Below are 26,887 nucleotides of genomic sequence, written 5' to 3'. Positions count from 1 at the left end.
ACTAAAAATGGATCACTTACGACAATATCAAGCGAAAACGGTCGCGGTAGAAGGCCGGTGAATCGGCCCAAACAGTGACCAAGCCCGAAATGACGGCCAGGAAGGATTCGCTGTGCGTTTGGTGGGATTGGAAGGGAATCATCCACTATGAGCTGCTTCCATATGGCCGGACGCTTAATTCTACCATTCACTGCGAACAACTGGACCGCTTGAAGCCGGTGATCGACCAGAAGCGTCCAGAATTGGCCAACAGGAAGGGTGTAGTGTTCCACCAGGACAACGCCAGACCACACACTTCGTTGATGACTCGTCAGAAGCTACGGGAGCTCGAATGGGAGGTTTTATCGCATTCACCATAAAGCCCAAACATAGAGCCAAGAGTTTACCATGTGTTCCTGTCCATGGCGAACGCCCTTGTTGGTGTAAAGTTGAACTCAAAAGAGGCTTGTGAAAAGTGGCTGTCCGAGTTCTTCGCAAATAAGGAGGGGGGCTTCTACGAGGGGGGAATTATGAAGTTGCCATCTAAATGGAAACATATTATCGAACGAAACGGTGCATATTTGATCTAAGTCCGATCACCGTAACAATTTTTATAAAGCATTGAATAAAGTGCAAAAAAGCGGAAGGGAGATATTTGACAAACTAATATTTCGTCAGTATCTATAGTGTCTAAACAACACACTTAATTTAGTGAGAAACAAGGGTTTTTAATATTCAAACGACGAAAAGCTCTTTTTGACTCAGAAATAATTTCCATTTTTTTCTTCCTTTCCGATTATTAGGTCACTCTATATGTACTAGCTCAATTTCCAATAACTTCAATTATGTAACTGAAATTTTAATGTCAGCTCTAGCTAAAAATTCATATTTTATTAAACTTTCTGGCTCAAGCTGAAAGCTATTCCGAGAGTTAAAAAATATTCATCATTAATAAGTAAGTGTCTTGTAGTGAGCTTCATTTTATGTTATTTAAGTGTACCCAAATGAGCTTAAAAATCAGCCATTGATAAGAACTGAACAATTTTGGGTTCGAGCTAAGAGAGAAACTCATTATCCGAAATGGTAGCTTTAAACGGTTATATCGACTTGAAAGTGAACCACTTTTTTTCTAATTTTAATTTTCGGATATTCATTTTGAAAATTTTTAATTCCTTTGATCCCGTGGTAGACCTCCAAAACGATTTTCGGAAACAGGTGTGTAGCGTTTGCTTAAAATTATGTAAAATCCAAAAGCAAATAAAATTTTTGATTACTATAGATGCATAGAGGTATTACTTATTCCTTCGATCATTGTCTCAAAAATTATATCTAAGAGAAATGCAGGTTTCAGGTGATTCAGTTTTACCAAAAACACAAGCCTACGAGTGGTACAAAGCCTTAAAAGAGAGTTCGTTGAAGACATGCTTCGTTCTGGACGAACTTTGACCTCTTAAACTGATGAAAATGTGAAGGATATGGTGCTTGAAAATCGAGGCAAGTATTAGAGAGATGACAAGAGAGCTCGACGCTCCGTTCCGAGTCCGTTCGAAAGATTTTGGAGGTTGTTTTGGGTATGAAACGCGTTCTTGCACGACTCGTCCCGATAAAGCTGAATTTTTTTTTTCAAAAAGAGTACCGTAAATTAATCTCTTGATCTTACGAATTCCGATCCCACATTCATGAAGAGCATATAACTGCAGCAGAGACATGTATTTAGAAGTTTGACATGTAAACAAGTTAACAATCATCGGAACGGACCCCGTTTTCAGTAGATCGAAAAGATAAAAAAAATCGCTGAAGGAGCTGAAGGTCGTCCCAAAACGTGCTTATGAGAAGGGTTTCGGCGACTGCGAAAATCGTTCCTATAAGTGTATTCTATCTGGTGGGCATTACTTCGAAGGCGACAAATGAAATAGTAGTGAATAATTAAATATTTTTTGTTTTATTTACAATTTTCGGGTACGTTTTTGTCACAATGTATAGCTATATATCATCATATATTTGTATAGTTGTTTTATCACGAAGCAAGTCTCGCCGAGAACTTTCGTTAAAAGTTTCATCCGATGGAAAGTCGCAATTGCTTATTCTAGATCAGTAAGATATTTGGTGCTATCCTAGGTTCTTATACTGAAGTTTGATAGATCTAAGTCTCACGCTGAGAAACCTAATTCTTTCTCTAGCAGAATTTGGCGCCTCGGTATCTACTATTGCATGGGAAGTCAAATTTCGAAGTATAATTTCCAACTTTTATGTTTCGGAAATTGGACTTTAGCGTCTTAATTGAACAGGTGGATAATTTGTTCCCCTCTTTTATACATTTTAATTTTACTATCTACCTCAGAGAGGTAGCACTAGGTTTTATTCCGATAATTTCGGTTGGAGATCAAGAAATATCTCTACATTTGCTTATTCTCAACCTTTTGGTCAGAGTACCTAGACCTAATGCTAAAGAAAGCAAGAAGTAATGAATAAACTCTACATTTTATTAAGCTGTCCGGTTATCTCAAAAGTACTAGCTTTCTCTTTATTCCTAACATTGATCTATGGTGTTCATGCTCTGTGATCTCAATACTAATTTAAAAGCTTGATTGGTGTTGGTTATAGTATATGGTGGGAAATTGGGACTAATTGTCTAAATTTATTTTCTAAGCACAGCTGTAAGCTAAGGTGGTAACTATGCACCATTTCTTTACGTAATTCTTAATTTCTTATATCTTTAACGAAAATAACACTTAGAAACATTTTAATTTCTAATTTATAAGTTATGGTCATAAGTTCACTGGTTTTGATAGAAGAATTTCTATGTGTACATAAAATTATCATGAAATGTCGCCTAGTAGGCAAGTAACAACTAAAAACTGCATCGTCGACACTCCCTCAAAGTTCGGTTTTGTGCCTGCAAATTTACGCAATAAAATATTTAAATTTCAATTCTGCTGAACAAAGTTAGGCGTAAACGACGAACAATAACTTAATGCGCACTTTATTTGGGAATTTTTTGCTAGAACCCTCGTTATTACGTAGGGAAAAATGAGAACAGATAAAGCGATACAATAAAACAAAGTAGCGAATTAAACTTTCAACTTTCGCAAAAAATTGAAATAAATAATGTGACAAAGGTCAAATAAATCTTAGTCTGTAACGCCACAGTGAAGTGGAGCTGTCAGGGGCTGGAATATTTAGAACGCAACAAACATAAATAAACGGCAGTTATAACTAGTGGGAGGAGAGCAGCCCGAGAAAAAGTTATGAACACCGCAAAGAGAGCAAGCATTTTTATCAACACAACAGCAGTTACAAGCTGTGGGCAGCGCAAAAATGGCTCTGTTGATAAGAAAGCAGCACTTGCCTGTAATTGTGACTACCAAACACATATTTAGCCTAGAGCACACAGAAGTTCAAAAAAGAAAAAGAGACGAACGAAAACTGTAAATGGAACGAAGGCGTGAAAATACATTAAAAATATTATGCACACACTTCTCAAAGTAGAGCAAAAACAACGGAGTAGCTAGCGGATACACCCACAAAAACACACGCACACTTGCATACACACGCCCATTTAGCGGCAGTTGCGAGCAGAACAGCAATGATTATCATCGCCTGGCTTGAGCCACAATGACTGGCGCTAACCACAAGAGAGGCGATAATAGCAAGGGCAAAGGCAGACAGCCAAAGCCAAAGCCAAAGCTGGCGCAAAGCGATTTCTACTTTCTGGGGAAATATTTCGCAAACAAAAAGTTGCAGAAATACGTCACGCTGAAATATCTGCAGCATAAGGTCACAACAAAAAGAAACTGGCAACAACAGCAAACACACTGCGTGTGTCCTTAAAGAAAACGTGTGAAAAGCCTGCACACCTGCCAGCAATCAGCGCCAGTTGTGAGACAATACTAGGCCACAAAATGACAGTTATACGGCACAGGGCGAGTTAAACCAGAAATGTAGCTGCTGCTAAAATAGCAGCAAAGCAAGATAATACAAAAATAGCAAAGTAAACGAAACGTTAAAAGGCAGTAAAAGTTAAAATGAAAAGCGCATTGGGATAATAGCACACGCACTCTACATAATTGAAGTAATACGTGGGTGAACACTTATACACACAAACACTTGTATACATATGCATGCATGTACTTGTATACTTGTACCGCGGCGTAGACAAACGACGCATTGACACGTAAAGAGCAGATGGATTTACTTTTGTGCAAATGTACAGGGTGTTGGGTAATAAAATTTTAAGTTATACTATGTTACCTTATGTTATGTTATGTTAGGTTTAGTTTAGTTATGTTGTACGTTAAGTTATGCAATGTAAGGTTAAGTTATGCTATGTTAACTTAAGTTATGACGTGTTATTTCAGGTTTAGGTAAGTTATGTTATTTTAAGTAAGTTATGGCGTGTTATTTCAGATTTAGTTAAGCTAAGTTAAATTAAATTAAGTCAAGGTAAGCCAAGTCAAGTTAAGTTAAGTTAAGTTAAGTTAAGTTAAGTTAAGTTAAGTTAAGTTAAGTTAAGTTAAGTTAAGGTAAGGTAAGTTAAAATAAAATAAAATAAGTTTGGTTGTGTGAAGTTAAGTTTCATATATTATGTTAGGTTTAGTTGAGTTGTAATGTTTTAAATCTTAAGGTATGTCCGGTTTAGTTTAGTTAAGTCAAGTTATTTTATGTTACGTTATATTATGTTATGGGATATCCTGTTAAATTTCGTTATTTTACGTAGATATTACTTCTTGACTGATATGATTAACTTATTGTCAAATATTTATAAATTCATTGTGAAGAAAGCAAATCTCTTCTAATCTCACCAAGGTTGCTTTATGTCATGACACCCTGTTTCGATTTGCATGCTCACACAGTATATTATATGCCAGAAATGCTGGCGTTGCCTTTATTTGACATAAAAATATTATTTGGAATTATTAAAGCGCCTGAGAGACCGAGCAAAAGTGAAAGTAAAAGGAAAATACTACACAAGACGAAAATGAAAGTCAGGGAAAGCAAATAAAAGCGATAAGTCCACTTAGTGAATGCGTAAAGTTAGGTGTACAGTTTTTTTCTGCCGGCAACACGATTTTATGCCACCGCTACTGCCAAGCTAAGACAGGCGGAAAAGTAACTTTTTACACGCTTATTGGGTGATTATGCATGCAGGACGGAGAAAAGTTCGCACCGACAAGGCCACACCGCGGAAAATGTGAAAATACGCAACAACAAACACTCAAACCGTAGAAGAAAAAAAACAAACAGGAGAGAAAATATTAGCAGGTAATGAAGAGGAAAGTAGCAATCAGACAAACAGCGAAGCCTGAAATGCCTGCACACAAACACAGAGATAACGCTTACGCAGCCATGAGATGGCAGAAAAAATCACTAAAGTGTCCGGTGAGCAGTGTAGCAGAACGAATCGTCATTCAAGGCAGAACTGCTATCTACACACAGCAACAACACTGCATATATACACCGGTGCGTATGTGTGAAGAGCCAGCGCATAGGTTGTAAACTAGGGCGCGGTGTGAGTTTCTGCAGAAGCTGCTTTCTGGTGCTAGTGAAGCGTAACACACGTATAGAACGCTTATCAAATTAAGTGTGAAATTGAATAGAAGCGCGTACGCGCTGTGAAAAAAGCATGAAAGCAGCAACAGTAAAAGCAGCTGATGCAGCAGATGTTTAGCTCGATTTCGTTGCGCTAGCTGTTTTACTATTCCTAGTCAGCTATTGAAGTGATAACATTTTTATTTTCCAGCTGCCGAGAAACTGAGAAATAACCCTTACTTTTGCGTTGGCAAGTTGAAAGATTCACCTTTGCGAAAAAGCTTACTCAACAACGGACAACGGTGTGGATGTGGAACATACACATATGTATATATTTGTATATAAGTATATCAATGAGAGCACGCCTGGAAACGCATTTTGTTATAAAGATATTCATATGCTTTGCAGGAAGTGTTGATTTATGGTCAATTTATTGAACTGAAACCCTCGTAATGCTAAGGCTATGCATTGCTCTCTGCCACGCACCACGTACCTAGCGGTTTTATGACAAATTTTGCTGAATTTTTCGATTTTAAATTAAATGATGATTCGACGAGCAATAAATGTTTGCTTTGCTGCGATTTAGTTGCAATTTATAAGCAAATGATGATTCTTCGCTAAATATACACATTAGGAAAGCTCTACCTACAACTGTTATGGTGGTTTACTTTCCCCATTTCCCGTGCTAATAGAGGTAATACATATCAGAAAACAAGATTTAATCATATTTTTAGGCAATATTATATATAAGGTACAATTTGATAAATACAGCACAAGTTGTCTCAGTTGTTCCCCTTCGGTTGACTTTTCACACGGGAAGTAGATCTTCTTTCTCTTATTCTTAACCGACGTAGACACTGCTTACGCGGTTATAGCCGAGTTAATAACAGCCCGCCAGTCGTTTCTTCTTTTCAGATCTAGTTGATTAGAAGCCGAAAAAAGGTACGTCAATATAATGCGACTAACACCTGGTGACTGTTTCTTAATAAAATTGTTTATAGGACACATATAGTTTAAGTTATCGAGACCTTTAAGGGTTTACCATAATTTCCAGATTTGTAGATTCGTACCGGTATAAGATCGATTACAGTTGATTTGAAGTGTAGTCAACGCTGTATAGACACATTTTTTAAGCTTTGATATTTTATGGTTTTTGGAACATAATGGGGTTTTCACTCAGAAGATATATTGGAAAGATATATTGAAAGATTTATATATGTAGATCACCGTGAACAGGTTTGCTGTCTCGGAAAGGTAAGAAACCGAATTGACTGACTCGAAATAAAAATAATCGAGAACTTTATCCATTTCTTATATAAAATTTGATCAAAACTGACCCACCTATGTTTATATAAAGTTTTGTTGAGTAAAAGTACCAATAATGTTAAATAAATTTGAAAAACTCTAAATCTTATTTAACAACCGGCGAGAATAATGTTATGGATTGGAATATTTCAAGGTCATTTATCCATCATTCTTCAGAAATTGGCTTTGACAAATACTGAAGCTAATTAACTAACAAATCGATGAGAAAGATTTGAAGTTTCGAAAACATTTTTACTCATTCCTTAATATGTATCTAGAAAATTAGTATATGTTAGGGTGGGTAAAAAAGAAATAATTTTTTTATTTAAAAAAATAGGTTTGCAGATAACTCAAAACACATCTCTCCGAGTATGTGCTTTAAGTTTAACGTGAAGGTCCCCTGTTTTGAAATTTTCTCTTTTTCTTAGTAATGATATATCGTTTCCAATTATTAAAGAAACATCTCGTTTTGTAGATTTTGTAGCAAATTAATGCTCTTTAAAAGATACTAAGGGTTAAGGCTTGATTATTTTAATGGAAGTTTTTCTTGTGACATCGAATTAATGAAAAAGTAATCACTTCAAATTTTTACCTCCAAGTTTTGTAGGAAATTCACTGCTCTACAGAAATGGTCTAAGTAATTTTTCGAATAACAAAGCGGAAACATCATCAGACATCAACGAAAAAAATAATAATTAAAGGAAATTAAAAAAATATATATACTCTTTTTTTTTTGACCCACCCTAGTACATATGAATTTAAAAAATTTATTGAAATATGTATAATGAATTGCTTATTGTTTCAACAATCTATACTTTAATATCCACATACACGCAAATTCAGACATATACACAGCGCACTAATTCTATTGCAACATACATACGTCTAGTTCACTTCATCACTCACTCATTCACAAGCGCACATATTGGTTAAGTAGGGATGAATGTGAGTATATATTATTCTACTTACCCTATCACCTTTCTCGCCAGTCATTCCCGGATCGCCACGTTCACCTTTCTGACCCTGCTGACCACGTTCCCCCGCCGCACCAGCATCACCTTTATCACCTGGTGGTCCCTTGGGTCCCGGCGAAGAGCTGCGCATCGGACGCATTGAATTGCCCATTAAGGATTCCTGCGTTTGTTGTGTTGTTTTTGGCAGGTATGTCAGATGTGTGTGTGTGTGGGGGGAGAGTAGAAAAATGTGAAAAAATATATTAGTAAAGTTTGGACAGACAACAGGTGCTCGAATATGTTGGTCAAAATGGAAATTGGTTGTTTTGGTTTCTCTCTCTTTTGGCCTATACTATGTAGTATGGAAACACCAATGTGCTTTGTTTTCCCTCAAGCCCCTATGTAGATTTGCTGGCTTTGATCCACTATTTTCGTTACTTTCAAGCTTATCTTTGCTATTTGCTGCTGTTATTAGTACCTTTTGGTTTTCGAAATACTTTTTCTTTTTTTGTTGTTTTTGCTATCCTTTGCAGCTATGTGAAAAGGACCTTTTGATAAATGATGCTGCATTCAAAAGAAAATCTCATTTTACTATTAACGCACGTTTTCAATTCGACTAGTTGTTGTTATTGTTGTTGAATTTGTTGTGTTACTGCTTTGGTCGCCTAACGCTGCTAATGTGTTCAACCCTTATTCCATCATTTGTTAGCCTGCCAAGCGAACAAACTACACTAATAAATATACATGTCGCAAGCACACAAACACATATCTAGAACATAGGTAGGTATGCATGTGTGCATCTACTTCCCACTACGCTCCTGTTGACAGGGGAATGCCGCTTAATTTTAAGTTCCAAAGCTGGGGCTAATGTGAAGTGTCTGCGCTGGAAGTTGTGTTGAGAGATTTGGGATTTTTTGGTTTTTGCTTTTTCTTTTTTATATCTGTGTAAGCTATATGTTTATTGTTGGAAAAAAATTTGTTCACATTCCCCATGGACATGTGTGCGTAGGCTCGTAAAATGTGAGCCTTTATATGTGGAGACCAAGTGTCGCCAATTTGCGTCTGCTATTTTGGTTTGGTTTTCTCTTAATTTTAGTGGACACTAACGAGCGTACGGCTCCTTGCCTGAGGCGATAACTAGACGCTAAAGGGCTTTTAATGTATTAGCACGAGTGTGGGAATGTGTTTGTATATTTAGGTATATTTGAGAGGAATTTATGAGGAGGTTTGTAAATAAGTGATGGAAGTGTAGACATTTCTCCGATTCTGTGCAATTTTTTAACTTAAAGCTTAAATAGAGATACACCGAAAAATATAATGATCCCGTAATAATTTAAAAAAATAAATATATGTTTTGTTAGAAAAATATATTTTATATCAAAAGTGGATATCGAAGCCTGTCAGCTCGCACGTAGATTCAATTTAGTCATCATTAGGCGCATTGAGTTTCTAAGTCTTTTTAGACCTTTATTTAAATTTATTTTTGATTGGAAATATGGTAGCCATGTTAAGCCGACAGTTCTTGGCCGGATAAAAAATTCCTGTTACGTACACCCGACTGTTGTGGGAAATGATATGAACCAGCCTCACCTGGCGGTTGAAGCTTGGGCATAGAAATGTTAAGAATGTTAGGCTTCAAGTTCCATTGCCCTTCTCATACGCTCCGCATTTTCTCTATTTGATTTTATTTAATCATTTATAAAAATATCTCAGGGTAATTCAATATTTTTTCAAATAAATAATCGATGTAGTTTTGGAAAACAATAAAAACAAAACAATAATCCATGCAAATATAATACTACATTTTAGTAGACCTTTTGTACGAGGAGGAGTAAGGAATTCTAGATAAGCTTAGCATTTTATTAAACAAAAATTTGCGTAAATTAAAAAAAAATAGTCTTTAAAAATATGAAATAAATTTTATATTTTATTCTAGAAGTAAACTAAACTCATTCATCAACTATTATTGAAAATTAAAAATAAAATTTAAAATTAAAATTAAATATAAATTAATATTAAATTTGGAGTTAAAATCAAAGAAAAATTAAGTTTTAAAATGAAATTAAAATTAAATTAAAAGTAGAATTATAACCAAAATTAAAATTATAATTGAAATAAAAATTAATTTTAAAATCAAATTAACACTAAAACCAAAATTTAAATTAATATTAAATTAAAATTAACATCAAAATTAAAATTGTTTGACTTGGTTGTTGTTACAAATATTCTTTTGCTTAACTAACGAAAATAAGAGCAAACTTATTAAAACACTATATTTGAATATAAAACCGGAAAGTATTTAAATTTTCAACATGTAATTCTAAACAGAAAAAGAAAGAACAAATTTAAATATTTTCCAGTCTTTACCTACATCAACTTATTTTAATATATTTGATTTTATGTTTTTCTACTAGTTCTGATTTTTAATTTTACTTGTAACACTTACATACACTGCTTACAAAAAAACGAAGAAAATAAACAAAAGCACGGATATCAAATTCAATTTTCGAACCATCCTCGTTTGAAAAAAGTTCAAGAATGACTTGGTAAATGCCTGATCAAATGTGCGCAATCACGATGCAACAGACAGGGTTAATTTGCTTTGGCAACAACCGCAATAAAGCAGAGGAAAAACAAGGAAGCATATAAAAAAGTAAATCGCAGCAGTCGACGCAATGAGCGTGTAGTATGGTTGTTGCTGGGTATTTCTTTGTTTTTGTTTTTTTGGGAAAATTTAATGGCTGTTTGTGTGTGTGTTGTGGAGCGCACATATGTAAAAATAATAATAATGCTGTTGCGAGTTGTACGAAATAACAACAACAAAACCACAACAACAACAACGCCGGCAACGAATATGGCATTATTAATAACAACAGTGGCAAAAATATTTAACTGCAGCTAGCAATCTCACTTCCTGCCACACAACGTCACGTCACGGACATACACAATGAAAGAAATATATATACATATAGAAGTATGTATGTGTATATAAGGGTGTCGCATATATATGGAGATGTGGCTGTCAGCAGCTTCACTGTCTGGCATATAACACTTTTATAGGTATGTAATCATACATACATACATACATATATATATATAATTATGTGCATATGTATCTGTGGTACATCCATATAAAAATGCATCCTGCATGGCATTTCCGCCCCACAGCCACAAGCCACAGTTATGGCTGCCTGCCATTTCGCCATCCGCATACGCTGACACCGCAAATGTTCTGCCATTCTGCGCGTACATGACGTATGAGTGATATTTTGCCACAGCAGCAAAAGCACAAAAGTTTGTTTTACAAATACAAGTACAAATACATATGAACGAAAGGGTATTTCTCACAACTTTTAGACGCGCATATGAAAATCGCGCTGCGTCCGTGTGAATGTGCATTCGTATTGCGTATGAAAGTGAACTGTATTAAATGGAAATAAACTTCGCACAGTATGACTATAAAGAGTTAAAAAAGTTTGTTTTAAAAAACAGAAAACGAAAAATATTTTGAAAATATCTATAACATGTTTTGTAGATTTTTCCTTTTCTGTTTATCTATGTGCGTTGAGTTAAGGCTAAAAATTTCAAAATTTAGCTAGAAGTATTTACTTGCAATTATATTTTTAGAAAATATACTTGTTTATCAAAATTTATCTAATTCTTATTGAAAACATCGAAGTATTTCTGTCCTTTTTTGTATTCCAAAGTTTTCTTTTGTGCTCTAATAATCTTCATTATTTAAAAAAATCTTTTGATTAAATCTTATGACCTTTTCGTCGCACAGTGTACTAACTGAAATAAAGAAAAATGTCTGGTAACTCTTTGTACTTTCCCTGCTCCATTATTAGAGGAAAAGTGTTTCTGTAGCAGAACATTTTATTTTTCTCAACTCAAATAACCTAAGATTTCGCTTCAAATGAATTTTATTCGGTAAATAGTTGATTTGGGTATTCAAAATATATATTTTACAAATTTTTGTTCCTTACTTTTACCATACATGAAAATTCGTTAAGTTTTTTATACCTTGAAAGTCCTTGTGGGGTTCCAATTAATCTGTTAATACGTTATTTTTGATAGAATATTTTTATGAAAGTTCAAGAAAGATTTAAATACTTTTAGAAATTTTTTATAATCAGTTAATTTAAAACAAAAGGATTCAGTTTACTTTAATTCTGTTAAGTGATATAAAAAAACAAAGAAAGTACTGGGTTTTCCAATAGAGTTGATTTGATTTTTAAGTGTCGTTTCGGGCAGTTTTAACATGTCATAAACTGTAATCCTTTTATCATTGTATTGTTGTTTGGAATACTACATATACGCAAGAGCAGCGCTTACAAATTATTCAATTTTTTATCAAAATAATCGTTCTCCAATTGCAATTTTTAGTGCGCTTTTCCATATTATAGTCAATATAGGTTCAAGTGTCACTTAGACCAAGGACTACTCGAAGTAATGAAAATATTGCTGCCGTTCAGGCAAGTGTTGCTGAAGACCGCAATTTGTCGATTAAAGCGCGTTCTCAAAAGTTGGGACTGTCTCAAACCACAACCTGGCGGATTTGGGCTTACAACGATATAAAATTATTCTCACTCAAGAACTGAAGCCACTGATCAGCGTTAACGTCCTGAATTTTTTGATTTTGTCTTTAAGCAACTTGAAAACGATAAAGAGTTTTTTTCAGAAAATCATCTTCTCCGATGAGGCTCGTTTTTATCTGGGTGTGCGGTAAATAAACAAAACTGTCGATTTGTGGAAAATCCACGAATTGTTCATGAACAACCATTATAACCACCAAAATGGACAGTCTGGTTTGGTTTCTGATCTGATGGAATCATCAATTCCTACGTTTTTCGAAATGAAGTTGGTGACACCGTTACTCTCAATGAAGAAAGAAAATTGATCGATGATAATTGCTTTTTATGACCGCAATTGGAAGGTGTTAATCTTGACAACATTTGGTTATAAATAGACGACGCTACGTACTACACAGCACGTGCAACAACAGCATTATTGAAAGAAAGTTTGAGTATTCCGTTATTTCGAGAAATTGTAAAAAGAATGGCCTCCAAGAAGTTGTGATGTAACACCATTAGACTACTTCTTGTGGGGTTAATTGAAGTTATTGGTCTTGAGCAATAAAATTTGAGCTTTGGGAGTCAATATTGAACGTGACATTCATTCATACGATTTGATTTAGTGGAAAAATCACTCGAAAATTGAAGCCGTGGTGTCTATTTGAATTATGTTCAGAATTTAATTGTATCGATTGCACTACCCTTTAAATAAAAAACATTTGAATTTCCTTAAATCATATCACTCTTACTGGAAAACCCTCTATAATATATATGTATTTAGTAAATATAGACGTGTTTTAAAGTAATATTTATTATTTATACAAAATATAATGTATATGTTTGTATATATAACGCTCAACTAGTTAAATTATAGTTTTGTAATCTAAAATGGTTTATTTGTACAAAAACCGCACGAAAACGTATAAGTATTTACCAGGAATATATACAAACCAAATTATTTTACAGAGAAAAATGTTCTTTTAATATCATAATCTACTCCATAAAGTCTACTGACTAGAGTATTAGTAAGATTTTCAATTATTTTTAAATAAAAGATTTACATGCAATTTTTTTCACAGAAATTTCGTACATTTTTTCGACAGCTAAATTTATTCCCTTCTTCCTCCACTCCATTCAATATGTTAAAAATTATGATAAAAAAAAAAGAAAATCAAATTTACAATCTCACAAATTGCTCTACTTTTTATTTTACGACTACAACAACAACTGAAACTATTAAGAGACACCAAAGGAAGCGCTGACCTTTTTCTGACTTTGCATAATTCAACGGTACTGCTCATTAAGCACAATAAAACAACAATTTAAATTACATTCTACAATTGCAATGACATTGTCACTGACATTGCAATGAAAATGTAAATTTTCTTTCGATAAAAATGCAAATGACATGTCAATGAAAACACTTTCAACGCAATCGACCCGAAAATGCAAAACCAACAAGAACAAGCGGGAGAGCGCAAAAAAAGCTGAGGGTAAGACAGCGCAAATCGCGGCAACAAACGCGCTTGACTATCAATTTTCTGGGCGGCCGCATACTAATCAACCAACAAAATCGTGCCATGCAAATGGCGAAGGCAGCCAACGGCATACCCTGTATGCCAGCCACAGCCAGAGCATTGAACCCGCTCATTATCTAACGGGGAGTTCGTCTTTTATTTGCGAACACACCCACGGCAACTAACAAACTCACGCTAAATACGTGATCTGGGAAACGGAAATGGCATTTGGAGTGAGAGAAAATCAAATCATATTAAATGAAAGGAAAATTATCGAAAATCTTTCGAAGCGAAATCAATGACCGTGCAAAAAATAAATTAGCAACATTGAAGGTACAGCTGTGTGGCAGTAACTGATGCTCTGGTTGCATGAAGCTTAAACACACACACACAGTTAGTGATACAAAATCATGCAAATGTAGTGGTGTGCATTGACAAGCATCTGTATCCGTTACCTCAAAGCTTGTGTTTACCAGCAACAACTTAGCAGCAGCTCCCCTTTCGCTGTGCAGCAATCTGTAGCATTTCAGGGTGAATACTTACAAATTAAGGAAATTTCTTCAAAGCAATACGAAAAAGTAAAACAAAAAAAAACGAGCGCAACAAATTTGCGACAGGCAAGCGAGGAAACAAAGAAAGCGAAAAAAGTAAAATAAGCGCCGCGCCACAAAACGTTACAAGCGCTATCAGCTAGCGCAGAGTAATAGCTGCGCGGTGCTGCGCCAACGGAAGGAAATCACTTTGGAAAATATTTTCGGTAACGCGTACACGTTTTTTCTGCTTCAACACTTTTCTGCGAGAATGAATTTAAAGCGATTTTATTTATTTATTATTTTTCTCTCTTTAAACCGGAATGATTTGCTTTTTTGCTCGCCACTCTTCGCTGCTTGCTTTGAATTATTTCTTCCTGCATTTACTCCTTGAGTGAATTCCATATAACCTTAGAACACCCGATCTCCCTTTATGGCTGTAAACACATTTTTCTTATATTCACCGCACCCTTTTCAGCCTACTGCTTTTGCTTCTCTGTCCATCGCGCTTATCTGTCAGGGCGCCAAAACACTTGCCGCGCTCTACCTTAAATGCATGTACTTATTAGCAATTCGACAATTTCCCTTTTCTATTAGCTGTGGCAGAAGAATTTTCCACTAAAAATTAGGCTAAGGCATGGGCGCAGACAGACATTGGAAAATTGGACAGCCTTAAAATGTAATGCGAAGAGAATGAAGGAAATGGGAAATAAAAATAAGGCAATTTAAGTCAAGTGGAAGCATAGAATTTTGCAGCGGGTGCGAAATAATAGCTGTTTAGCGGGGCTTCGGTTATATAAGTAAAAGCAGATAACATATGTATGTTTTTGCCAATTTTTTTAGTTAAAGCTGAGCTAGATTTTCAGGCAAAATACCTAACTTTACGAATTTCAAAATTCCAAAATTCAAAGTTCTGAGTATTGAGTCTAAAATTGGTATTAAGTGTCCTTGGAGACCATGGAGGCGTGACAGCTTAAGAACTCGTTGATTTTGGAAATTAAAAAAAAGGAATTGCTGCATCGATTATTTTAAATTTTGGGAGCATATTTATATTGGTTTCAAAAATACGCAGAGGAATTAAACAAAAAAGAGGTAAAATATTTTTTGATTGATACAAAATCTCCGATGGCGCTAAAAAATGTACTTCACTGCTGTTTTCCAGTCTTCTTCGTGCTCTTAGAAATAAACTGGTAAACCGGACTGAACTGGGCGGCTACCCTTTTAAATGACTGTACCTCAAATATTATTTGATATATTAATTTTTATTTTAGTATGTTATTTTTAAGGGTAAATACTATCCAAATATGGAAAAAAATTAAACTTTCACACTAGGTGTGTTCCCTAAGTTTTGCTTTAAATGTTTGCTTTTCAAAATACAAATCCTCTTTACGTTTCATGTGCTTCTGCACGGGAACTCGTAACCGTATCAACAATAACCACAAAATGAAATAATACGAATAAGACCAGTTATACGAAAACAACTTTAATGCAAAGAATATTCTCTTACAAACTTATACATAAGCAATGAACTGCAATGAACTGTTGTTGCAACACTTAAATTCTCGCAATTTAGGCGGAAGTCGAAACCTCGTTCATTCTCTTTTTGAAAACGAAAAAGAGGCTCATTATGCTTCCTTCTGTGCGGTTCTTCTTTTCTACGCTACAGCTGCATTTGCAATCATTTTTTGTGGGCAAAGTTGCTTGGAAAATGCCAATGCCTCTGTGAAAAAGAGTGCACTGACCTGCTGCGGCGCTGTGGTCAATACGAAGGTGGGTAATTAATGCGGCAAATTTATATTTAAAAATTTTACTTGATGATTTTACTCGTTATGAATTAAGGGGTCAGCGAAACAAAAAAATTGTTCAAATAGAAAGTTTGAGGTTGCGTGACTAAGGTGCGCCACTAATATTGAAAGTATGCTACAGAAACTAAATAATTTTGAGGAGTGAGTGCTTGCAGTTAATAAAATATAAATTGAGTGGATTTGTAGTGAGTTTATCAGTAATATATCGTACAATTATTGATTGTGAAACTCATGAATAGTCATTAAAAGCTTAGTTAACTAATTTGCGCTGCCACCAAAAGTTCACTTCAAAGTATTAAAAATAAATTCTATTTTGGGAATAAATTTGATTTATGAATCATAATTTAACTACCGCATTATATCAGTTTTTCTTTCTAACAGGTGGCAACTTTGTAATAAACGTAGCTACTCCATTTTAATATTATCGGTTGTACTTTTTCGCTAAGTGCCAACTATTTTCCACAATATGTCTAAACAGAAACTTTATAAAAATTTTGTTAATTCGGCTTACTTTTAACACACGTTCTTTCGGTTTCTTTAGTGTTACTTTTGTAACTTTGTTCCGGAATATATAAGTCGAAAGTCACAAAAAAGTTGAACACCTGTCGGAAGTGTTTGACATTCATTTTTATGTAGGCTTTAATCCTGATAGGTGCAAATCTTGTATCAAACTATATCCAAAATCGTTCGTCTTTTAGTGTTACTTTTGCCTAGATGGTAACTCTGTACCGGAATAAGTAGAGAAAAAAAAAAATTGAAAAAATACCTTTTAGAAGAGTTCAGTAAAACCTTATTAGATAATACTTTTTGAAATGTTGAAAATACATTTTTACTAGATGGCAACTCTATTCCAAATTATGAAAATATCATAATAGATAATAGTGATCTGATCTTAAGGGTCTTGCTAATTAATTTCTAATTATTTTATTAGAATTTGACTCAAAAACTGTCGCTATCATCTCAAAGGAAGTCTACTTGCACGAAACCTTTAATTAGAATTAACATTCTATTAATTTATAGTGGCACCTTTTATAAAAAATATGCTCCTTACTCTCTATTTTACTATGTTCCTTATCAGCGGTTGCCTCACTCATACAAAATTAACTCTGCAAACGGCAGTTTGCATGTCGCCTCATTTCGTTTACCGACCGTCTGATGCAGTTTGTTCGGCCGCTTAACTGCTGATGGCGGCCGGAGATAGCCAGCCGAGCACTTCTATATACCCACACATACGCCTGTGCATGGCCTGCGGAATGAAGGTAGCAGGTGAAATGGGATGTGACGGTAACAGCGATATAATGAAATTAGCACAATAGGCAATTTTTCTTTAAAAGCGAATTAAGAGCGTGCAGAAAAAAAAGCAAGAAAAAACTGAACAAATTTTGCGCTGCCACACAATTAACTTGCCATAAGCAAAAAAAGAAGTGAACGAGATTTTTATTTTCGCTAGCTACAAGAAATAAAACGACAAAGGCAATGGACTCAGCCGCCGGTAGTAAAATAAAGGCTTGACACAGCGACTTTTTTGTTGTTTGTTGAAATGAACTGACAGCGGTGTGCTGACCTCATTGTGGCCGCTTTGACAAGGGACAAAAGTTATTAAAATGGACAGGAAAGGTTTGAACGAAAATTAAATAGAACTCAAGTTGCAAATTTTTCGCTGCTTATGTGGAAACGAAAGTATTTTAAGGAAAAAGTATAGGCAAAAGCGCTAAAAACCTCATTTAATGGCTAGGAAAGCAAATAGCTGAGTATATTTTTTATTATTTACGGCAATCTTTGCGCGGCACGAAATCTTGTGCCAGTTCAGTTTAGCGCGAGAATCGCTAGGTCGCCTGAAGCAGTGCTACAAAGTAAGCACAGCGGAAAGGTAACAACAGCAATTTTGTAAACAACATCCCAAGCGATAAGCTTGTTGGGCCATAAAAAAGCAAAGAAGTGAATAAACAAATAAATAAAATTATAAGAACGGTACTTCGGTACTTTACACCGCGTGAAGTCGCTTTCAACCGCTGTGGCCCTTTGCTTAATGCCATTGGCAACGCGGTGAGTGCAGAGAACTGACAAATTTAAATTGAAAGTAAATGTTTGGCGCCCTGTTTGCTTATGCAAAGTTAGTCAAATGCGTTAGCTGATAAAACAACGGGCAACGCCTCAAAGTATACTGTGCATGTCTACTTTAAGGCAGCCAAAGCAAAGGAAATTACGCTTTTGTTGCTTGGTCGCGGTCACTTTAAGCTTGTGTCGTTCTTGTTGTTAGATTTTTTGTATTCTGCGGTAGCTGCTCCCATGTTGCGCAGTTAGTTACGCCGTTGTTTTGTCGTTTGCTTAGCGGTAGCCGCGCTGGCAACATGCAATCATGTTGATAACAATAATTGCCTAAAACCACCAATTTAAACGTGAAAGCCACTGAAAAACTCTCCTTTCGTACACCATGCCACACCGCAAGCGTTTAATTTTTAAGCAAATGTAGTTGTGAGGCTTCGCAGTTCCGCAGGCACTAAGCGTACGCTGACGCAGTAGAAAAATTTGTGTGCTGCCAAAAGTGCACTAGTTATGAACTAGTCGTTTTGTATAAATAGAAATGTGGCACTTTTGAATATAGATTAGCCAGAAGAGTCATAGCGCCTTTCTTTGAGAATAATTTTATTGATCTAGAACTAGTAACGGCTGAATAAACTGCCTGCTTGCATGAACTACAGGATTAAGTGGTTGTGAGCAGTGTTAACAGTGTAATATTAATTGTAAAGTGTAGATCTGCATGCATCCCCAGTAATGCGTGCCGTTACACAATTTTAGTAAACTCTACACGCTTTCGCATAGTCACGCTTTGTGGTCTGTTTACATGATTACCTAGCTTACAAGCAGCTGCTTGGCAAATTACACGAGTTAAGTTCATATAAACTCTTTGCGGTTACGTATACGCCGTGTCGTACAAGGTGTTTAGAATATTTCTAAGCAGTTGAATGTAAATGTTTGAGCAAGTATAACTATGGTTATTGTATTGTTGGTAAAACAGAAGCTGTGTGCTTTCGCTTTGCACAAGCTGTCGTTTTTGCCGATTTCACAATATGAAATTGTAGAACAAAAAGGTAAACTCGATTTCTATTATATAGAGGAAATGGTGCAAATTATTAAAGTATAATATGTGAGATGAAATAAAAATATTTACTCATTGCATACATTTTCGAATACTACTTTAAGCCAGATTAATAAGTGGACAAAACGCTAGCCAAATTTGCTTAGGCGTTTAATTTCTATTCCCACCCTCTTATGGTATATCTGAAAGTGTGAGGTCTCATTTATTTAATTAAGCTCCACAAGAGCGGAAAGCTTTACTTAAGGCAAAGAGTTCACTGGATCGATCGTGAGCCAAAAGTATCTTGTGGCAGCGAAATAACCGATTAGAAAGCTCGAGGAGGCCGATATATCAAGCCGTTCACGTTCTATTGTTAGTTAGAATACTTTTTTCATCTGGTTATTAGCTTTGCAGTTACCTGCAATTTCGCTATGGTCTCGCTATCATTTATCACAAAGTATCCATTAGTATCAGGTTCCTGCAGCTTTGAACACTCGGTTCAATATACTACTTTAAAAACAATAATTTTTTCAAAAGAATCTCATATAAGTATTTTATAAGTTTGTTTGGAAAACATAATAACACAAAAAAAATTGTCTTTTAAGAATTTCTCTCTGTCTTTGTGTAAGAAATAAAGTTGAAATTATTATTTTGCTTGTTTAATAGCAGCGTAGGCTTCACAGTCGCCTCAAACATATTTGTGATAAATTAGTCTTCATAAATCACCTTGACTTGCCTTTAGGTAGTAGTCTTACCCGCGTAGGCCATTCGCTATCTTAACCACTATAAATTTGTTGTTGCGTTAATGCTGACAGCAATGACAATAAGCCACGCGTAGGCGCCTAAGTACAATAGCAATATTATATATGGACTAGTTAAATATATTTGTCCGGTAAACCACATATATGAATTTGGACTTTACCGGGGAGTCTGCTCTCTTCAAAACTCATATGTATATACTACAATAAAAATACGAAATAGTAAGCAATGAGAATAGAAGATACTATATATACATATTTGATGCTAACTTTGGCTCATTAATGGTTATTGTAAACAATACCTAGCGCTTAAATGTTTAAAATAATGGAGTTAGCCTTGAACCACGACTATCATTGGTAATCAAAATAATTAAGAAAAGTTTCTATGCCTTGAAAAGCTTAAATAATTAACCAAAATATTACATAATTTATAACAAATGAGACAAAACTTTCCAACAACGTAAAAGAGAAAATTAAATTTTAACTACTCGGCCAAGCAAGCATTTACGAAACCAATTAGGGGCACCATAAACACTAAGCACTGTAATTAAAAACTTAAATAGACGCCTCTAATAACAGTTACGTATGAACTTGAACACTTGTGAACACGATATTATGGGAACAGGTGTTACTGCTATAATTAGGGCTTAAATTAAGTTTTTAATTTCAAGGTGCGCTTAATAAGCAGTTGGGAACACTGAAGAAATTAAAGATAAAAAAATGTGAAAGTGAATATACTACGCTATCTCTCCTATATATATGTATATAACAATTTTGTCCGAAGGAAACTCCCAAGCTACAAAACCGATTTTAATAAGACTGTATCCAGTTTGACCAAACTTAGAGATAGGATAATTTTCATCGCAATTTTGTTAGAAATAAAAATTTCATAGACAAAAAAATGTGGATCTACTCATAACATTTATATAATTAAGATATAAATATTAGTAAATATAGTATATAATATAAAATCTACCACTAACTGAGCGTTATATATACAAATTAAAATATATATAATTAAATAAATGTGAGCGCATACTTACATCATAGTTTTCGGGCAAGCCAGGCGGTCCTGGCGGGCCAGGTGGCCCTTGCATGCCGGGCATGCCGTCGACGCCGGGCTCGCCTTTATGGCCTTGCAGACCCTCGGGTCCACGGGAGCCAGGATCGCCCCTATCGCCGCGGTCACCTTTCGGACCGGGGGCACCGCGTTCACCTGGTTTCCCTGTAGCACCCTGTGAAACAAAAAGAAAGAAGAAACAATATTATTTTTACAATACTACAGTGCGTTAATTAAGTAGAGCTTTGGAAAAGTAGCATAAATGGTTGCATATAAAAGGTAAATACACGTGTTTGGAGATATCAGCTAGCCATATGCATTATGTAAGGAGCAATATTTTGCAGCAGTTACTTCCGCTTAAGACTGTTTTAACTGCAACAATATTTAAGTATTATAAACGAATGGTAAATTCAAATGCTCTTAGCGCAACTCAAGTTCTTCAGATGTCTATTCTAATAAATATGAAAAAGTGTAATGATATTGACATTAAAAACATATATACACACCCTGTATTGAAGAAATACCTGGAATGTGACATTAAAAATGTAAATAAATGTCCAGTCATTTGACACTCCTTTATTGCTTGCTTTTAAGGCGCGCACGCTATGTCAATTTTGCCCCTCAGCTGCTAGAGCTTTCCTTCTTATTTCGGCGCATTCTGCAACCCTTTTTTCGCCAACTTCGTCTATAATATATGCAACTTCGTCATTCGTACATACATTCAGTCGTGTTTCAGCGACGACTTTTGAAGAATTTGACCCTATCTATTGTTGACGCACCGCTTTGCCACTTTCGACAGACTGCTTGTTGTTGTGTTAGACTTGCGTCTACACTTTTTGCCCTACTTTGCGTGTTTCTTTGTGTTCGTCGTGTCGTTCTTAATGCTGTGCATGTTTTGCCATTGCTGGCGTTTTTTCTTTACAATTGCGCGCTTTTGTTGTTATTTTTATTGCAATTGTTCTTATTTTTGCTTTTGTTGTTATTATTGTTCATGTGTTGTTGTTGTGTGTTGTTCGCTTTATCGGATTTAATTAATTGCCCTAAGTAAAGGGATTAGCCTGACAACCAGCAATGGCGTATGGGCTGGCTGCGACAAGTCGGGACCGGAATTTCCGGTATTTGGCCATATTTTATCGCCCCAACGATATGCGAAATAACAATTACGCAGAGTTACTAAAAAAACGAAGAAAATTTCTTACCAAACAAAAAGCGTGTTGGATGTGCGCGTGAAATAGAAATAAGGCATACCCTCAGCGCATAAACAAATCGGTGTTGTTCTGCTTGTTCCATTGTGTAAAGTGATTTTTTATTTCGACGGACAGACTTGCAAATTTCTTTTTGTTTTACTTTAAGCTACGCCTTTTTTGTGTAGTTTCACTGCTTGTTAAGTGCTTCAGATAAATTCGGTTTGTTTTGAGGAATTTGTTTGACATTAATTGCCAAGAAGAGCTATTAGCCCCAAATTGTTATATGAAAATGTATGGGTTAATGAGTTCTAACGCCGTTTTACTATTCCAACTTCTCTGCTTCAAAAATAATCTGGCAATGTAAATGTTACTTTGATTTAATGAATATACGCAAATAAAAAGGTAATAATACAGTTGTTTTTATTTAATTATTTCACTATGAAAACTAATACTAGTGCTTTCTAAGTTAATGTATACTGATATTTTACAATATGACTTTGATTTGTTATATAAACTACTTTAGATATTGAATGTACTTAAATATACCAAATGTATTTCGGATTGTGATTGTATTTTTGCTTATGGGCACTTCTTTACCCTCAGGAATCATTTGATATTCCTTTAAACTAAATCACTTATCTATTAGATTTTCGAATGTTAAAGGATTATAAAGAGAAAAAGTGGTTCACTTTATACTGCCGGTAGCCGGAAGTCATGGCAGAAATAATGAATTTCCATAAAACGGTAAAAATATATAAAACTTTAAAGCCTTACTAGGGTAAGTTACAATGCCTTTAAAAATTATTGATAAAACCTTGCCGATAGCCAAACATATAGACGCAGATGTACGGCTTGTTTCTCGGTGTGAATAGTCGTTTAATTAGAATTCACAAAAAATGTAGAAAAAATTCAAGCCTGAGGGAAAGATCACATAATCTTAAAATATGTAAACGTGCTTTAAAATAGCGGAAAGTTTTGTTTTTTGAAAAAAAAGTTGTAGACAAATGAACTACATTATAGCTGTTGGCCCCAAAATAGTTCCTATTCAATATTATGTGCTTATGTCACCGCTTCCTCTAAACTTCGAAACACTTTCCTAACTCGATTTTTATTATAGACTTCAGCTCTTTCTGCGATTTTATCTATCTTATAAAGCGATGGTCCTTTGGAAATGAAATGAATGCACGAAGCCAAATCTGGCGAATATGGAGGTTGGATCATTGTTACGGTATGGTTTTTGGCCAGGATAAATTCTTCGATCAATTTGTTTCAACAATGGAAAATCGCCAAACTCATAGAAATTCGTCCAACCTTAGCGGCTGCTTTGACCATTGGACTCTTCAAACTGGGGACGTCTTAATTTTTAAAATTCCGTTATTGTTTGAATACACCTCGAGTAGGGAAATTTCAAAATTGGAAATAAAGAAAACGTTTCATTAAGCTAATTGGAGCTTTCACACAACAATATCGGAAAATTATTTTTAAGCTTCCAGAAACATTGAATTAAAATAATACAAAGACTGTAGTTCAGGTTTAGGTCTGAATGGCAAAAGGTAGCACACAATATATACGTACATATATAGATTAGATATTTCTGAATAAGTGTCGGAGCTAGCTTGTTAAAAGAGTCAAAAGGTGTAAGAAAATCTGAAAAATTGCAGAAATAGTTTAGTTTACTTGTTTTTATGTGTCAGAATCAAGTATTTTTAAATTTATATATATACTTTGATCAAAATGAAAGGTGAATTCTGTGCATTTCATCTCCTTCAAAGTAATCTCGTTCCGATGCAATACACTTATGCCAACGATTTTTCCAGTCATCATAGCAATTGGGAAAATCCTCCGTCGTGATGGCCATCATAGCCTTCTTCGACTCAGCTTTTCTATTTTCAATTGAGTCAAAATGGTATCCTCGGAGTGGTCATGCGAATTTAGTAAATAGCCACAAGTTACACGAAGGTAAGGCGAATGCGGTGGTTGCGGCACGATATTAGTTGAAAATGTGGCGAAATGATCACGAATAACCAATGCAGTATGAGTGCATTATCGCACATAGTAAAAATCGAAAAATTCACTTTTAGAGTCTCACAGAGCGACGCGTATCTCAGATAGTACTAACAACTTACAGAAAAAAAAATTTACCGATTCGAAAAACACGCGAAGTATAAATTAAAAATTCACCTTTCAATTTTATCACAGTAATTTAATGTCATATTTTACCTGGGCGCCGCAATTGTATGACATTTTGGCTTTGTAGTCTAAATACTAATCGAGATGTGTGAGTGGTGGAAATGATCGGAAGAATTTAATGTGTCATTTTAGGTATTTACATAGCGCATTGTTATTGCTTTTTTATATAGTCTCTTTAATTAAAAAATAATTTTATATTTTCCAATACAATGATTTATTCTTTCAACTAGCAAACTGTCTTAACTTAATTGAGACAAAGCAGGGCTAAATTGTTTTATTTTGAAGACCAACCGCTTTTCGTTTGATATAGTGCATAAGGCTTCGTTCCATGCGATGCTAGAAAATATTGAAAGAAATATTTAAATAGTGGAAATAAAAGTAGTTATATTAATACTAAAATATTCTGCTGAGGGTTAAATTATTGGGGACCGACGACACTAACTTGCCCCGGGTATAAGCTTCCGATTTTACTTTTAAATCATTTTATTCTTGACATACTTAAGTAGGCATTTTTAAATGACGAATAATTCGATAGAACATAGCCCTTTTCTTCCTTATAAAGCCACATTATGCAGAAGTTCTACTTAACTGTGCCTAAGCAATCCTCTTACAATGCTTACCATATAGTTATGAATACATATACATCCGAGTATATGTTCATATACCAAAACATTTATTGGTGTAAAAGTAGATATTAGCATAGCCGAAAATTGTGTATCACATGTATTGTATATGGTCTACTTATATATACATATATAAATATTATGTTTGTGTGCTCACATTATTGCGATCATATTTCATATTCACTTTGAAGTGTATGTGCCTCAAGCGTGTCGAGGGATGCTGGCGCGACATTTGTCTTTATGACGTGTGTAAATGTATATGTAATTAAGACATACTTGTACATATCTAAAAATTTTACATTTACATTACACAAATTGAAATTAATACATTGCGGCTACTAACATTATCTTTGAAATGCTCGTGTATGTATGTTTCCATAACAGCCACTTAAGCTTATAAGCCGAGCAGTACGGCCACACTTACACTTATGTGCTTACACAATAATGGCACAGTTCACAGCATAAATAGTAGTACTATAAATATATACCACTCAGTGCTCTACCATAATTTATAGTGGCGAATTATGAAATATTTATTAATGCTTGAAAAGGTGACACAAGGGAAAGCGCCTGCACAGAATTAGTGAGCACTTTGGAGGTTCGTTTTATACCGAATATAGTATAATTCCTATACTGGTTAATACTTTCCAACCAATTATGTTGCGCAAAGAAGAGCTCAACGAAAATAAGAAGCTTGCTTCAGGCTACATAAACACTAATATCGCAAAGAAAAAACTTCAATGTAGAAATACCAAATATTTCATGCGCAAGACAAAAGAACTATGTGATACACAAGTGAGAAGAAAATACGTGACAGTTATAAACGAGTTTGTGCGAACACCCATAAAGAACACAAAAAAATTGCTACTCACTACATTTTTCATATTGCAGAACATTTACATTTTTAATTCAAGTACAAATGACAAACCAACAAACACGAATCCATAACATACACGAGTTGTATGTGCATGCGCAACTATGCTGCAAAGCTTACATAGCAATGCATAGCATAGCATGGCAGAAGTTATGCCGACAGGCGAAAGTTTCTACAAATCATATGTGTCATGTGGCTGAAAAGTAAATTTTAACACCTTGTTGGTTGGTTATCTACAGTGCATATGAGATTGCTATGCTTGAGTGGAAGAGGCAAAAGCGTAGAAAAATAAGGTGGCCAGCAGCAGATGACATTGTCGAGGTTGCGTATACGCCCGGTGTGACGTTATAAGCTCGCATACATTTGTAGTTGTGCAGTTTTTATATGAAATAAATGTGTACGTGTTGGTAAATAACATAAACATGCTGGTATATGAACACAGTGGCGAATTTTAAGGGACCTGATATATCAATTTTTCTCTAATTCTACCTAAAGTTTGATTTATTTATTGAAAAAACCCGTTTAAGTCTAAAGAAAATGCTCAATAGATTTTGAAGTACTAAATGTTACTTCATCTTAGGAATCTTCGTTGCTTTTTGGAAAACCACCACTGTACACTGTGCCAACTGATTATATTTGTATACTCATATGTGAGTTGCGTAAACGTGCGTGCCTGTGGTTTTGGGTTGCAGGTAAGATTAGCCAAAGAAAAAAGTGCATGGAACTGCTGTGTTAGCTCTTGCATAAAACATTTTCTTCATTTCCTTATATCACGAAAAAAATCTACGATTACTCTTTTATATAAAGCTTAGAGCACTCAAACACCCATATATAATCGAGTTATTTATGTACATACTTATATACATACGAAGGTAAGTAACTGGTAAAACAAGAGATGTTGCTTTGTTGATTTTATTTGTGTGG

The 26,887-nt window shown here is 34.9% G+C and overlaps 1 protein-coding gene across 3 annotated transcripts in view; it reads right to left on the bottom strand.

Annotated features, from left to right (window-relative positions):
• Positions 1–26,887, bottom strand: part of LOC120777208 (collagen alpha-2(IX) chain) — a 379,148-nt gene that overhangs the window by 90,745 nt on the left and 261,516 nt on the right. For all 3 annotated transcript variants that reach the window (XM_040108383.1, XM_040108384.1, XM_040108385.1), the window contains 2 exons: positions 21,073–21,264; positions 7,783–7,947 (listed from right to left, as the gene is read on the bottom strand). In XM_040108383.1, the coding sequence (XP_039964317.1) occupies positions 7,783–7,947; positions 21,073–21,264 (357 nt within the window). The remainder of the gene's footprint in view (positions 1–7,782; positions 7,948–21,072; positions 21,265–26,887) is intronic.

Source organism: Bactrocera tryoni, chromosome 5, assembly GCF_016617805.1.
Source record: "Bactrocera tryoni isolate S06 chromosome 5, CSIRO_BtryS06_freeze2, whole genome shotgun sequence".
NCBI lineage: Eukaryota > Metazoa > Arthropoda > Insecta > Diptera > Tephritidae > Bactrocera > Bactrocera tryoni.
This window is presented reverse-complemented; position numbering and strand designations above follow the sequence as displayed.